The sequence below is a fragment of the Callospermophilus lateralis genome, chromosome 14 (assembly GCF_048772815.1).
Source record: "Callospermophilus lateralis isolate mCalLat2 chromosome 14, mCalLat2.hap1, whole genome shotgun sequence".
Taxonomy (NCBI): domain Eukaryota; kingdom Metazoa; phylum Chordata; class Mammalia; order Rodentia; family Sciuridae; genus Callospermophilus; species Callospermophilus lateralis.
The window spans coordinates 49,572,067-49,587,521 of NC_135318.1; the positions used below are offsets into that span (position 1 = coordinate 49,572,067).

General features: G+C 39.6%; 1 protein-coding gene across 3 annotated transcripts in view; it reads right to left on the reverse strand.

Moving 5' to 3' along the window:
* Positions 1-11,557, reverse strand: part of Xpo1 (exportin 1) — a 40,793-nt gene extending 29,236 nt beyond the window's left edge. Inside the window, exons 1-4 of one of the 3 annotated variants that reach the window (XM_076834046.2) lie at positions 11,096-11,557; positions 8,025-8,198; positions 7,611-7,742; positions 952-1,053 (exon numbers count right to left, since the gene is read on the reverse strand). In XM_076834046.2, coding sequence (XP_076690161.1) covers positions 952-1,053; positions 7,611-7,736 — 228 coding nt within the window. In that variant the 5' untranslated portion in view covers positions 7,737-7,742; positions 8,025-8,198; positions 11,096-11,557. Of the gene's footprint in view, positions 1-951; positions 1,054-6,067; positions 6,133-7,610; positions 7,743-8,024; positions 8,199-11,095 lie in introns of those variants that run through there. The other 2 variants (XM_076834045.2, XM_076834047.2) reach the window with 2 other exon arrangements.
* Positions 11,558-15,455: the final 3,898 nt, after the last annotated feature.

A 15,455-nucleotide genomic window follows, 5' to 3' on the forward strand; every position in this document is an offset into this window, starting at 1 on the left:
AATTCTTTACCTGTTGCTTTCTTTCTGTTCCTCTAATCATCTCATTTTTCACAAGACAAATTTGAGTTTTTAAAAATACTGTTGATAAATCAACTTAAACATTAGTAATGTCTGTCAGTATAAAAAGCAAAATTTACCAGGCAAGCAAACAGGCAAACACTGTTATGTTACTTAAGGTTAGCACTTTGAGGAAGTTCTGGACTGTATTTTTCCCTAAAATTTACAAGATGTCAAAATTAATTAATATTTTAAAACTGTTAATTAACACAGTCTGATTTCAGAAACAGATGTGAACATGGCTATTTTCTGTTTTAACACAAGATTTATCAAATTGAAACCTTTTGTGTATTAAACAGAACGCCACGGTATTTTATTACTTTAAGGCAGTTTAAAGAGAAGCGTGAATCATCAAGCCTAAAACAGTCAAAACACATTTTGATCAACCCTTCTGTTCAAACTTAAGAAAAAAAGGACCAGAATCATAACATTTTCAATTGCAAATGAAAACTGAGTGCTGTCCCATTAAAAGCATTGGTACCATGGAGTAGGGTTTTAAGCTGTCCACACAACTTGAGTGGACATGCCTAGCCTGTATTATATTGATTACTTGCCCAAAATAATTCCTCAGATGTTATTTCATCTCTGAATAACATTCAGAATTTATGCTACTTAGACCTGTATGCATGTTCTAAAAAGAAAAGGAAAAAAAAAAGAAAATAAAAAGAAAAAAAAAAGCCACCTTGCATACTAGTCCCAATTACAAAACTCCATTCATAATTCTTAGGACTATGTGCAAGAATTAATTCTATGTTTAAGACTAAATTTTGAAATAAGTTTACAATATAAAATGATTTGAGATAACAAATGCTAATACTAAAAATGAGATACCTTCCTCAAAGTTTACGACTGAAAGAAAAGAAATAATGCATTTTAAAACCACCACTTGCTTACTTTCGTGTTCATATTCTGTGAAAATTCCAAAATTGTGTCGACTCTTGTCCATGCATCAGGATGCTCCTTTAAATGTGTCAATACTTCTTGAGCCATTCTTTGCTAAAATATCAAACAAAAAGAATTTTAAGCTAACTTTTTCTTTTGAATCATTCACTTAAATGTTAAGTAATAAGGGAGTCAAATTCTAATAGGATGGTAATTCTGTTAATTTTGGAAACATTTGAGAAAGTAATAAAAATGTTCTAAATAAGGCTTAATTAAAAATGGGAATATTTTAGGGGTTGAGGTTGTGGCTCAATGGTAGAACACTCGCCTAGCATGTGCGAGGCACTTGGTTCGATCATCAGTACCATATAAAAATAAATAAAAGAACTGGGGATGTTGGCTCAATGGTTAAGCACCCCTGGGTTCAATCCCAAATAGAAAAAAATAAAAAGGAATACTTTGTTTCTTTGAAAAACAACAGCCTTTTGGGGCAAATTTTTATTTGGTATTCTCAAAACTAAATATAAGTTCAACCAATGTGGAGCTGGAGATGTAGCTCAGTAGGTTTAGTCCCACACCCCATAAAATAAATCCTGGTAAATGCTAACAAAGACCTACCCTGTTAGAACTGTTAAACCAGTTCTTAGCACTTACAATCTAAAAATTCACATCTATTACAGGTGCAATGGCACATGGCTGCAATCCCAACAACTAGAGGGGCTCAGACAGAAAGAACACATGGTTCAACTGGATGTTTCTTATTTCTAACAAAACTTACAACAGGAAAAATACTAAAGTTTGACGATTTTAAAATTTGTCAATGAGCACATAATAGGCCCTAGGTTCAATCCCCAGCCCATTCCCCAATTATCAATTACCCTTTTCTATATTAATGGTTCAATTCTATGGATTATAAACAAAATATCAAAAAGAATTCAGGAACCAGGTAGGGCATGCCTGTAATCCCAGTGTCTGGGAAGGCTCAGGAGTATCATGAGTTCAAAGCAAGCCTCAGCAACTTAGCGACCCTGTCTCTTAATAAAATACAAAAAAGGAAAAAGGGCTGGGGATGTGGCTCAGTTCAGTGGTAAAGTACCCCTAGGCTCAACCCCTGGTGACCAAATAAATAATAAAATAAAATAAAAAGGGTACAGGAAATATTCTTTCTTCAGTGGACAGAGATTCCTGAAAATCAATAGCTTGGTTTTATGATTTGAACTTCAAAAAAATGATATGCTTTTTTGCATTGATGTTAACAATAATCTTTTCCTCAAATAGCAAATATGACCCATTCATGATTATCCTATTATTTAATCAGCAATACCCACTGCTTGTTATTTAGAGACACATAAGCAAGAACTTATAGTGGTTTTCTACCCTAAATCCCACCAGAATTTAAAAGATTAAAATCACAGTTGCCTGCATTCCACTGTGAGGACATGGGATTAGAAGTTAGTCATTAAAGTGTAAACTTTTTAAATTTTATTATTTATTTGCAGTATTAGGGATTGAAAATAGGGTCACTCCACTCCATTCCCAGCCTTTCCTTGTTTCTTCATTATTTTAGGTCAGGCATGGTGACACACACCTATAATGTCCTAGCAGCTGAGGAGGCTGAGGCAGAAGGATTTCAAGTTCAAAGCCAGCCTCAGCAATTTAGCAGGATCCTCAGCAACTTAGTGAGACCATAAAGCCAGGAACCGTGGCCCAAGGGTGTAATCCCAGTGGCCGAGGAAGTAAGACTCCCAAGTTCAAAGCTAGCCTCTGTATTTTAGTGAGGCCCCAAATAAAATAATATAAAGGGGCTGGGAATGTGGCTCAGTGGTTAAGCACCCCTGGGTTCCAACTCTGGTATATTTTTTTTTTTTAAAGAAAAGGTCTCACTAATTTGCACAGGCTGATTTCAGAGCCTCCTGCTTCAGCCTCCTGGGTCAGGGTGTACACCACCACACTTGGCCTATTATACACAATTTAACATTTGATTTTAATAATGGACTAATAGAATCCAATAAAGTGGTGTGTCATATAAGAAATCATAAAGGGCAGAAAGAATAAGGACACAGGACTGGGAATGTAGTTTAGTGATACAGTGCTTGCCTAAGCTAAAACAGACCCTAGGTTCAATCCCCAGCACCGCACAGATAGAGTAATGATATAAACTTACCTAGGGTCAAAACCGACTTCAGTTGTGTTTTCACCCTCTACCTGAGAATAACTAGTTATTCATATCTAACTATAGATATGCACTAACACATAGAAAATACTGAGAGGATAGGATTTGCCAAAGATCCATGCCAAATAAAGCTTTCTTGGTCAAAACAATATTCTGACAGTGATGAGTTTTCTACACTTGAGCAAATCAAATACTTCCTATACTACCATCATTCACTTCAATGTTACCATACACCATGTTCTTTCCTATTAGTTGTAATTTTACTCTCTAAAGGTACTTCCACCCTAATATTTTTATTTTATCCTAATTCCAGCATCCTTACATATTTTTATTATGTTAAAATGCCAGTAGGGGTTTAAACAACAAAAACACAAAAGTATACTGTACTGAAGAGGGAGGAAAATCAAACATCTCCTGTGCTACTAACTGAATGGGTGAAAGCATTTTAGTTGCTAAGCAATAGGTTAAATGAGTTCAAGATACTTAAAAGAACACAATATTGCAGAAAACATCTATCACTTCCATCTTTTTCTTAATTATCTTCTTGACTAAAAAATAGAAAAATGCTTTTTAATAAGGCAATCCTAATATTACAATGCTAAATATCTTACTAAATTACCTATTAGGCAAAAATTCTGTCTACAGATTAAAAGGGAATATCCTTTTTTTTTTGGGGGGGGGGGTTCTGGGGATTAACCCAGAGGCACTTGACTATTGAGCTACATCCCCAGTCCTTTTTGAGATGAGGTCTCACTAAGTTGCTGAGGTCTTACTAAGTTACAGGAAAGCACCAATGCACCTGGCTAAAAGGGAAGATATTTTTTAAAGTTATTTCATCCTTGAGGGCTGGTGACATAGCTCTGCTGCTGGCAGAGCACTTGCCTAGCAATGTGTGAAACCCAGGGTTCATTCCCTAGTACTCCACCCCCCACACATGCCATTTCATCCTTGAAAAAAAATACTAGGATTCTACAGTTGAGCACAATAAATTTGTTGCCACATTATTAGCACTTATTTTGACATTAGCAAATAAATTAGAGAAACAAAAACATGCTAAATATTTTACACTTACTTCTAAATGTACCCTTTACAGTGTCTTCTATGTACTAAGAACTTACTTCTATGTATTATGCTTTACATATCATGACTAACTTTTCAATCTCTTGGAAGATAGGTTACCTTTATACAAATGAGACTTTATAGTAGTGACCAGAGAACTTCCTGGATGTCAAATAAAACATCTATACTAAAAACATTTTCCACTAAAGGTCTCTAACTCCTTTTGCTTTTGAGTAAGATCCCCAAGGAGGTGTTATATGAAAACTAAACTGACCTGGAAGTTTAAAGACTTGACAATTAGTGGCTAAAAGAAATTTTTAAATGGCATTAAGCTCTAAATCTCAGCTTCCTCATTTGTTATATAATAGTTTGCAGATTATTTATGCTACTGACTTGGCACTTGCTTATGTACAACAAGCTGCTGCCCTTATAAAAAAACTTACAAACAATGGGGCTGGAACTGTAGCTCAGTAACAGCATGCCTGAGGCACTGGGTTTGATCCTTAGCACCACATAAAAACAAATAAAATAAAGGCATTCTGTCCATCTACAATTTAAAAAAATTTAAAATACTTATACAATAAAACATAAATCTCTTAATATTATGAAACATTAAAAATAGTATGGGGGGCCTGGTGTTGTGGCTCAATGGTAAAGTGCTTGCCTAGCGAGCATAAGGTACTGGGTTAGATCATAAGCACCACATTAAAAAAAAGTAAAAACAAATAAAGATTTTTTTTTTTTTAAAAAGTACTATCAGGGATGGGATTGTGGCTCAGTGGTAGAACAATTGCCTGGCATGTGTGAGGCACTGAATTTGTTTCCCAGCACCACATATAAATAAATAAATAAAAGTTCATCAACAACTAAATACATTTAAAAAGTAATATGCCAGGCATAATGGCAGTTTGCATAATCCCTGCTGCTTGGGAGGCTGAGGCAAGAGGATCACAAATTCAAAGCCAACCTCAGCAACTTAGTGAGACCCTGTCCCTAAATAAAATAGGAAAAAGTGCTGGGGATGTGGCTCAGTGGTTAGGTGCCCCTTGATTCAATTCTGGATACCAAAAACAAAGAAGGGGAAAAAAAAAAAAAAAAAAAACCCAACAACTCACTACTACCATTAGTTCTTCTATTTTGGCTTATTCATCACACTTTTAGATGTTAAAAAGAGCAAAGATGTGTTTGGCTTGGTGGCACAAACCTGTAATCCCAGCAGCTCAGGAGGCCGAGGCAGGAGGACTTAAAATTCCAAGCCAGCCTCAGCAATTTATCAAGGCTGCAGCAACGTAGCGAGAGCCTGTCTCAATAAAAAATAGCCAGGCATGGTGATGCATACTTGTAATCCCAGCAGCTCCCAAGGCTGAAGCAGGAGGATTATGAGTTCAAAGCTAGCCTCAGCAAAGGGAAGACGCTTAACTCAGTGAGACCCTAGCTTTAAATAAAATACAAAATAGAGCTGGGGATGTGACTCAGTGGTCAAGTGCTTGTGAGTGCAATTTCAATCCCTGGCACCCAAAATAAATAATTAATTAATTACGGCTGGGATGTAGCTCAGTGGCAAAGAGTCTTCCTTGCATTCGCAAAGCCCTGGGTTCGACCCCCAGTTCCAAAAAAGACAAAAATAAATAAATAAGATTAAAATAATAATAATAAATTAATTAATTAGATTAAATAAATAAGTAAAAAAGAAAAAGCTAGGCATGCGGCTCAGTGGTTTAGTACCCTGGGTTCAATTCCTGATCCCCCCACAAAAGAAGAGCAAAGGTTAAGTGATATCAGCAACTGAATCAATGTGAAAGTAAATGGTTTTCTTCCTCTTAATTGCTATAGACTAGTGCTTCCATTAGTGACTTTGATGTTGAACCTACTTTACTTCATGCTTTTCAAACTTACTTTAATACTCTTTCAAAAGCTGCTGCTTTACATGCATCCATGTTAGCAGAAATGAAGCTTTAAGCTCATGTTGAATGTATAGCATAAGAAAAAGAAATATACAAATTTAATACACAGTCAACTATTAGTTTCTCAGTAACTTCTGGAGATGTAAACATACTTATCAAAAAGTCCCTGGGAGTATTAACCTGCCCTAACACAAAATTACTCCAGGATACATTTTTCTAGTTTTAGAACATTTGTGAACCTTTTTGCTTTTTGAAGTTTCTGTTTCTTATAGTGATATCAGCACTGTGGATTTCACAAGGTAATCAAAATAATTATGATTGCTTAATGTTTACATATTATTCTTTTTGGGCTACCTATAAGAAGTGACTTAGCCACTTTTCAAGTTTCCAAAAAATAAGATAGCACCCAGGGTCTTTTAATTATACAAATACAAATATCTTGACAATATAAATAACTTCCTATCTACTAGCAAAACACTGTTCAACCAGGAATGTTTTGGCAACATAACTTGTAATGTTAGATATTATGTTATATCACATTAAAGATTTTTGATACAACTGCAGAAATTTTACTCAAAAATAGTTCATTCCATAAAATTCATGACTGACTGACTAGTTTGTATCATATAACCTAAAAACGTAATGCCTGTTTCACTTATGTCTATTTTTGGTACTGGAATTTGAATCCAAGGAATTCTATCACTGAACTACATTCCCAGCCCTTTATATTTTTTTATTCAGAGACAGAGTCTCACTAAATTGCCCAGGATTGCCCTAAATGTGCCCTCCTGCCTCAGCCTTTGGAGCTGCTAGGATTACAGGCCCCAGCATATCCAGTTCACCTATTTTTTTTTAATTGGATGTTAAAAAAAAAAAAACTCGAACTAATGAAAACACGGCTTATATTAAGACAATTCTCCACATTACTACATTCCACAAAATTCAACTAATATGAAAATGTTTGATCATTATTGGACTTTTTTAAACACCTGTGAAATAGTTCTGCAATTTTATATTTAAAAATAAAAGAATCAAAAGGGCTAGGGATGCAGCTCAGTGGTGGCACACTTGCCTAGCATGCCTCTGGGCCTGGGTCCAAACCCCAGGACCACAGAAACTAAAACAGAATAACCACACCCACTCCAAACTTAATACACACAAAAGATACACATGACTTTTTTTTTTTTTTTTTTTAACTTTACTGACAGCATATAAGTTGATGAGGCTGGTCTGGAACTTTCCATCCTCCTGCCTCAGCCTCCAAGTTGTTGGCACTACCAGCCTGTGCCCCATGCCCAACTAACTTTTAATATCTAATAGTGAATATTTCTGAAGTTACCAACATAGTAATTATAATATTCTACAATATCCTACTCATAACCATCAAACATATGAAATCTCTTTCTCCAAATTCTCATTACAGTTAATATACAATTCCAAATTCATATTAAAAGTAGAGTATCTTTTTAAAAATTGATAATTTATCTATCAACTTTGTTACATTTTAATAATTAAGTTTTGGTCAGCTACTTTACCTGGGCTCCTTCTCCATGGTATAAGCAATTCACCACATTGTCTAAAAGGTTGATATCCAGTTTTTGGCTGAAATCGAGCAGCTGACGAGCTGCATGGTCTGCTAACATTGTCATAATTGCTGGCATAGATTACTGAAAGGAAAGAAAAAAATTGAAGCTGGCCATGAAATTAATATTATCAGTTAAAAAAAAAGTTCTAAAGTTTACTTCAGTCATATTCTTACAAATATTTTAAACAGCAAACTTTAGAAGCTACCTTATTATCACAAAACAACCTTTAATGACAGCCAAGTAACAAAAGCTGAACTTAGCTAATGCACAACTACATTAGTTATTAGGGTCCATTAATTTCCTAGGGGTTTTAGACCCCAGAAAAATTTTACTAAACTACTAACATTTATAAAGTATGCTAACCTATTTTTTAAGAGAATCCATTATTAGGCTTTTATAGCCCTAAAAATTGATAGTTAACAAGTCTTGATGGCAAATTTAAGCATGGATTAGCAGACATGGCTTTTTTCTTCTAAGTAGGATCTTCAGGATAGCTCAGTATAAGCTCCCTTCAAATATCTTAATTCTTAAGATATGCTGAAAAGACAGGACGATGATAAACATTAAATATGAACATACAAGATTTCCTATTGTAAATCACCAGTAACAAGTGTCAACAAATCTTTTTAACAATTCTCTTAACCTCAAGAATTAGTTTCTACACTCAAATGTTTCAATGAATTTGGGGATTAAAATTACACTTATGAACATACGCACTCCTATGTAATAAGTCCTATGCAATAGGCCAAAATTAGATTTTTTAAAAAATTTTTCAGGTACGTAGTCACCAACAGGGCAAAGTGGTAAATTAACTCGAATGTATTGGCTAAAACCTACTGGGGTTTATATGCAATGTTATCCTTCTAAGAGGATTCTACTCTAAGATACTGGCACATATTCACATTTTTAGTTGCCCAAAATTACAAAATTCTTTCCTGTTTTTCCTTCAAAAATCAATGCCACTCAAGGCTGGGGATATAGCTTCATGGTAGACAGCTTGCCTAGCACGTGGGAAGTCCTGAGTTCCACATTACCAAAAAAAAAAAGTTAACAGATGCCACTTAAATCAGACTGGTTGAGGCAATAGTTCCTTAACTTTTGGGAGGAAGGGTATTAAGATACCATAAACATGATAGTTCTAGTCCAAATTTTGTAAAGCCACAATTTTGAATACAATTAAAGAGGATACAAAACACCTTGAAACCCATCTATAAAACCCTTAAATGTTTAGAACAAAGTCAGATAGTCACCTTCACTTCTCCCCTTCTAGGATCAGGAAATGAGTGGTTAATTTGATTACATTGTGTCTGGGCAAATTAGTTTGAAAGGAAAAATTTATTGGCTATTTACAGTAGTTGATAACTGTCCTTAACAAAAGCAGCAATTTCAATTTTAGCATAAATGTCTTAAAAATAATGTCAGTATCAAATGTCAATTACAATAAGTTAGAAGTCCAAAAGATGAGTCACCTAGGTTAGAGATATTGTAAAATATACCTACATTACACAATGTAATGTAAAAGACAAGAAATTGAGTACATGGTTTTTTTTCCAATCCTTCAATGTATTTTAGTCCATTATTGACAATTTGTAAATGATAAAACTTCAAAATTTTCTATAAGCAGCAAAATACCTGTCAAACAAAACACTTTAGATACAAAATGTATATTCCACAAAAAAACACCCACATATAATTTACCTCTACTATCAAGTGCCTTAATTTTAAGAATAAAACTTCAAAAATTAAAGCTTAAAACGAATGTCCAATAAGCACCAAGATCTACCTACACATCAAGTTTCGATTTTTTGGTTAAAAATTAAACTTTTCACCTACTTGTCATAATTTATATTCCAAACAAAAAAGGATTAATAGACTGCATAAAAGTTACTTTCAAGTACATTGTTCTTAGAGTTTTTCTTGCTAGAGTTTTCAAATGAAAAATCAGGTTTAGAATAGAAGCGTTTAAATACAGTAGTAGTTTGCAATCCTCAGAACTAGTGGTTATCTTCAAAATGACCTACCTATTCTTGAACTGAATGTAGTACAGAAATGGCGGCTTTGTGGTCAATGCCAAGCATTTAGTACCCCCAAATCAAACCTTTTCCAAAACATTCTTTCCACTACCATCAGTGTCCACAAGCTTAAGATATACAATTAGGCAGACAGCAAAAGCGGGAGAGGTGTAAGCACACAACGCTTTTTCGTTGGATCCTTTCAACCTAAAATCCACTCACCGGACTGCATATTCTAAAGGATTATCCAGCAATGCGGTGACTCTAGCTAGAAGCAATTACCAAAATACCTTCACTGCCACTTCTATCTGAACAGGCAACAACTACACAGTACCAGTTCCCACCCCCAAACCAGAAAAATATCACAACGGTTGCTTAATGGTAACTTCACAGTATGTGAAAAAACAAGTCGCTACAAGGCAAAAGACTGCTACTTAGGTGTGTGGGCAATCGCCTGCTTCATTCAAGAGAAACACACCTCACTAGGGCCCGCCCTCCCCTCGCTTCCCACTCGAACCGATTTGCAGCACTTCTAACTATAGCACACAGGAGCACGCACTCACCCCGCCCATACTCGGAGGAGGCATTTAGACCAGTCGCCTTAAGTTCACTGCCCCATTCTCTCTGTAGCACGGCCTCTGCGTGATCACAGGCGGCCGGGCTGGGCATGTAATTAATGCTTCCTCTACTACACCATTTCCACCCCTCCACCCCAAACTCAAGAGACATCCGAATGAAGGAGAATCAGGGCATCATCTACCGTACACTGCTAGCAGTCTCAGTGATTCGACCAACTTAAAACATTCAAATCCCCGAAAAGAACTACACAACTCGGAACCCCATTTGCAGATCCCTGAGAAATTAACTAATCTTTCCTACTTCTCATCCTACTTTGCAAAAAAAAAAAAAAACTCAAGAAATCTTTATAGAGTTTTCTTGCAGAAGGAGCACGGACTAGGCAGCCCCTCCCTCCCCCATCCCAAGCTCTCCACCGAGGGGGCCACGTGATGCAGGCGGACGTTTCAATGCTGCTGCACTAAATATTTCTGGAAACTTCCACTCCTCATAATTTACTGAGATGTTTCCAAATCACCCCAACTTCTGCCTAGCCCAATGGGTCGGGGAAGCCCTTCCACCCCCTCGCGGGGCCTCGCTTCACTACCACGCTCCTTGCTTTCCTCCACCGCCACCCTCACACTCGAATGACCCAGCAAGCGCTCCCCTCCCGCGGCCGCCTCCCCGCCTCCATCCCCCAGCGGCAGAAGCGTCTCCATTCAATCGCAGGCTCCGCCGTGGGCCCGTCGCGCCCGCCGCCGCCTCCCGGGCTTGCCTCCCGCGGCCGCCACCGCGCCCCACGCCGGCCTCCTCCCGCCCGGCCGCGCCGCCGCCCGACCCTCGGCCCTGAAGACACAGTCGACTTACCCAGAAATTGAACCAACTGCTTCTTCCTTCCTTGTCGGGGTTTAGGGCGAGGGAAGGTGGGGAAGGGGAAAAGGGGAGGAAATCAAGGTGGGTTTCAGTTTTCCCACCTTAAAAAAAGGAAATTAAAAAACGGAGAGAAGGGCAAAAAAGCTCAATATTTACTATTCCAGGGACACCTCCCCCCAACACACCCACCCGCCCCCCCAAAAAAAGGGGAATTAATCTGAGGGATAAATGCTCCCGCCCGGCTGGGGAGTGAGCAAAGGGGGAGGGGAACGGGGTCAAGTCCCAAAGATTCAGCCCCAGGGGGACCCTCCAGCCACAGGCGGCAGCAGGAGCGGCAGGAGTAGGGGGTGTAGAGTCCACACGGTCGGGGGAAACGCTCTGCTGCCAGTTGCAGTCCGACTCCCCCCTACCAAAACACGGCTCCTACTCTCACGCGGCTCCGGCGCTGGGCCCCCCCACCCCGGCTCGCCTAAACTTTCCCCCCTTCTCTTGCTCCTCAGCGACTGGTGGTTCCCCCCTCCCCCTCTGGGTGGTTGCACGGACTGCAGCAGCAAAGACTGGAACAAGCACCGCCGCCGGGGCTGTAGCTACTATTGCTCTTGCTGATGCTGTAGCTCCCGCTGCTCCTGCCGCGGCCGCTGCAGCCGCTTCTCCCCCTCCTCCTAGTGCCTCAAACTCGGAACCGGTTGAAACCGGTTCAGACTGGGAGATTCCATCTCGGTTGAGTTTTCAGCCCATGGCGCCGCGGAGCGTTTGGAACCTGGGCCTCCGCCCCCAGCCTGCCTGCCCATTGGTCGACTCCAGCCACAGCCGCGCCATCAGCCTATATCTTATTGGTTGCAATGACTGTCAATCCGTCCTCAAAGCTCCACACGAGCCTGCTGCTTCGGCCCCCGCCTCTTTTCAGCAGCGATTTGCCCGCAGAGTGGGGGAGGGGAAGTGGGGTGGGTCAAAAAGGAGTGAGGAGCGGGGTGGAGGAGGAGGTGGGACCAAGAACTGAGCCGATACAGAGAAGGGAGCGAAGAGAAGCCTCCTGGAGGATTGGCTCGAGCGCGCTGTCAATCAAATGCGGCCCGCCCTCGACTTCCCTTCCCCCTGCCGCCTTACCCCCTCCGGGTGCTTGACTCGCAGGCCAGGCCTTTCCCGCCCGCTCATTGGTTGGACGCCTTTGGTGACGAGGAGGGTGGGGCGCCGCTAGTGAACTGGTGGCGGCGCGAGTTTGAGCGCGGAGCGCAGCGCGCGGCGGCGTTCGCGGGGCTTTTACCCGGACCCGCTCCGGCCCGCCCCCGTCGACTCCCGCCAACCTGCAGAGACCTGAGCCCGCCAGGACCAGGACCCGCCCCTGGGATGGGGGCTGCGCTCGGAAAAGGGAGGGCACACCCAGTTGCTTGTAAATGCGGGGAGGGGATAGAGGGGGAGAAAAGTGTGAAAAGGTTACTTCCGAGGCTGATTGTAGGCCCCGGAACTCTAATCAATTTCCGAAGCCAGGGTTTGGGGCCCAGGAATTTAAGATGAGAATTCCCAGGAATAAGGTTGGCGGTGTGCTGCGGGAAATGCAGTCTTGGCGACTCGTGATCTCAAGAGTCCTGGGAAAGATTTGGTAGTTTAGACACTTAACTATTCCTAAAAACCGAAACACTGTAACGCGAATTTTCTCTGGTTGAGCTTGTATTCTAAATAAGTCCCACTTGGTGCCCTTGATCTGCCACACTTTTTTCTTTAAAGTATAGCTGCCCTTAACATACTTGATCTTACCAAATAGTATTTTCTCTGAAAGTCATGCTTCCACGTGGTTGCCTCTTGTTTGTCCCCAAGTGTCCTCCAAATCAGCTTTACAGATTGTTCTTAAGAAACAGCAAGCTGTGCTGGGGTTGTGGCTCAGTGGCAGAGCACTTGGCCTAGTATGTGTTCGATTCTCAGTACCTCATATAAGTAAATGAATAAAATAAAGGTCCTTAAACTAAAAAAAGAGAAGAGAGAGCAAGCAGCTGTGCTAGGGGGCTGGGCTGGAGTTGGCTCAGCAGTAGAGCATTTGCTTATGCCTAGCACATGTGAGGCCCTGAGTTCGATCCTCAGAACCATGTAAAAATAAGTAAAGTTAAAGTATTATTAAAAATAAGTAAAGTTAAGGTATTGTGTACAACCACAACTAAAAAATAAATATTGAAAGAAAAGACAGAGCGAGCTGCCCACCAAAATTTACTAGGCCCATTGTGTCACCAAGAGGCAGACAAATGGCTTATAAAAGCAACACAATTTTCTTCAGCAAATCCTCACTCAGTGTACAATTAACATGGAAGCGCCACTTAAGGATACTCCCTCTCCCTCCAATAAAGAAAAACCTAGTGACAACTCAATGCTTAGATGTATTTAAAAGATAATGATTGGCTTTCAGATATAAGATTTTTATTTATTGACTAATATCAAATTATAATATATAATATATATGATATACACTGGTCATTTGAAATACTTATATTCTTTTAACCAGAAAATCCAAGATTTTTTTAAAAATAGGACACAAGTCCCCCACATTTTTAGCCTTTGGACCAAGCCACACCAGGTTTTTGGATGGCAGAACAATGGGAATGAAAACCAACTGGGCCAGGGGTGGTCCACTTCTGTAACCCCAGCAATTTGGGAAGCTAACCAGGAAGATTTCGAATTTGAGGCCAGCCTCAACCTTTTAGCAAGGCTGTAAGCAACTTAGCAAGACCTCATTCTCAAAATGAAAAAAAGGACTAGGAATGTGGTTAAATGGTTAAGCACCCTGATTCAATCGCCCATGCCCAAAGTGGTACACACCTGTAATTCCAGTGATTTAGGAGACTGAGGTAGGAGTATCTCAAGTTTAGGCCAGTTCAGCAAACTTATACCCTGTCTTTAAAGAAAAAAATAAAAAGGGCTGAGGTGTAGCTCAGTGCTAAAGCACCCCTGGGTTCAATATCCAGTACAAAAAAAAAAAAAAAAAAAAACTGGGAGTAAGACCTGGCTTTGCTCAAAGGGTGATGTGGGACAAGTCACTGCTACCTCTTTGGGTGTCGGGTTCCCTCTTATGGTTTATATGGGATTGGTATCCTTCGTGCCTGTTTCACAAGTTGGAGTTAAAGATCAAATGGACGTGAAGGAGCAATATAACCCATCGAAGCAACACATAGATTATAAAAGTCAAATAGTCTCATTTTTCAATCCCCTTCTTTGACTTTTTTTAAAAATTTTTTTAGTTGTTGATAGACTTTTATTCTATTTACTTATTTATATGTGGTGCTGAGAATCGAACGAACCCAGTGCCTCACACATGCTAGGCAAGTGCTCTACCACTGAGCTACAACCCCAGCCCTTTGACTTTTTAGGCCATCTTTAAATCATACACCCCAAACATCTCTCTCTAACTTTAGTAAATTGGTTGCAAATATTTGATCCATCCATTTTGCCTAGAATTAGCTAAATTGAAGTATTGCATATAAACTTATTAACAACTGTAAAAAGAAGTGACAAGGAGCTGGGAATATAACTCAGTTGGTAGAGTGCTTGCCTCCCATGCACAACGCCCTGGGTTGTTTTTTTTTTTTTTTTTTTTTTTAGAGAGAGAGAGAGAATTTTATTTTATTTTATTTTTTTAAATAGGGGTGGTCTGGGCTTCTTGATGGGTGATATCCAGGGGCTTCATTCTCAAGGGTCTCTCTTTTTTTTTTTTTTTTTTTGAGAGAGAGAGAGAAGAGAATTTTTTTAATATTTATTTTTTAGTTTTCGGCGGACACAACATCTTTGTTTGTATGTGGTGCTGAGGATCGAACCTGGGCCGCAGGCATGCCAGGCAAGCGCGTTACCGCTTGAGCCGCATCCCCAACCCAATGCCCTGGGTTTGATCCCCAACACCACAAAAAAAAAAAAGAAAGAAAAAAAAAAGAAAGAAAGAAAAAAGTGATGGGGCAGATAATTTGATCACTATATTTTCAGGATCAAATTTAGAATTTAGTGAGGTAGGGTCTCACTAAGTTTCCCACGTTGCCATCCTCCTGCCTCAGTCTCCAGACTCACTAGGATTACAGGCATTTGCCATTGTACCTGGCTGGTAGTTCATGTTATCTTCCAAAATGGTAATGCTCATCAAAAATAAAAGAAATAGGGCTGGGGATGTGGCTCAAGCGGTAGCGCGTTCGCCTGGCATGTGTGCGGCCCGGGTTCGATCCTCAGCACCACATACAAAACAAAGATGTTGTGTACGCCGATAACTAAAAAATAAAAGTATTAAAATTCTCTCTCTTTCTCTCCCTCTCTCTTTAAATAAATAAATAAATAAAAGAAATAGAAACCTATAAATTCCTTTTATCCACTTCTCACCTTTTTCTGT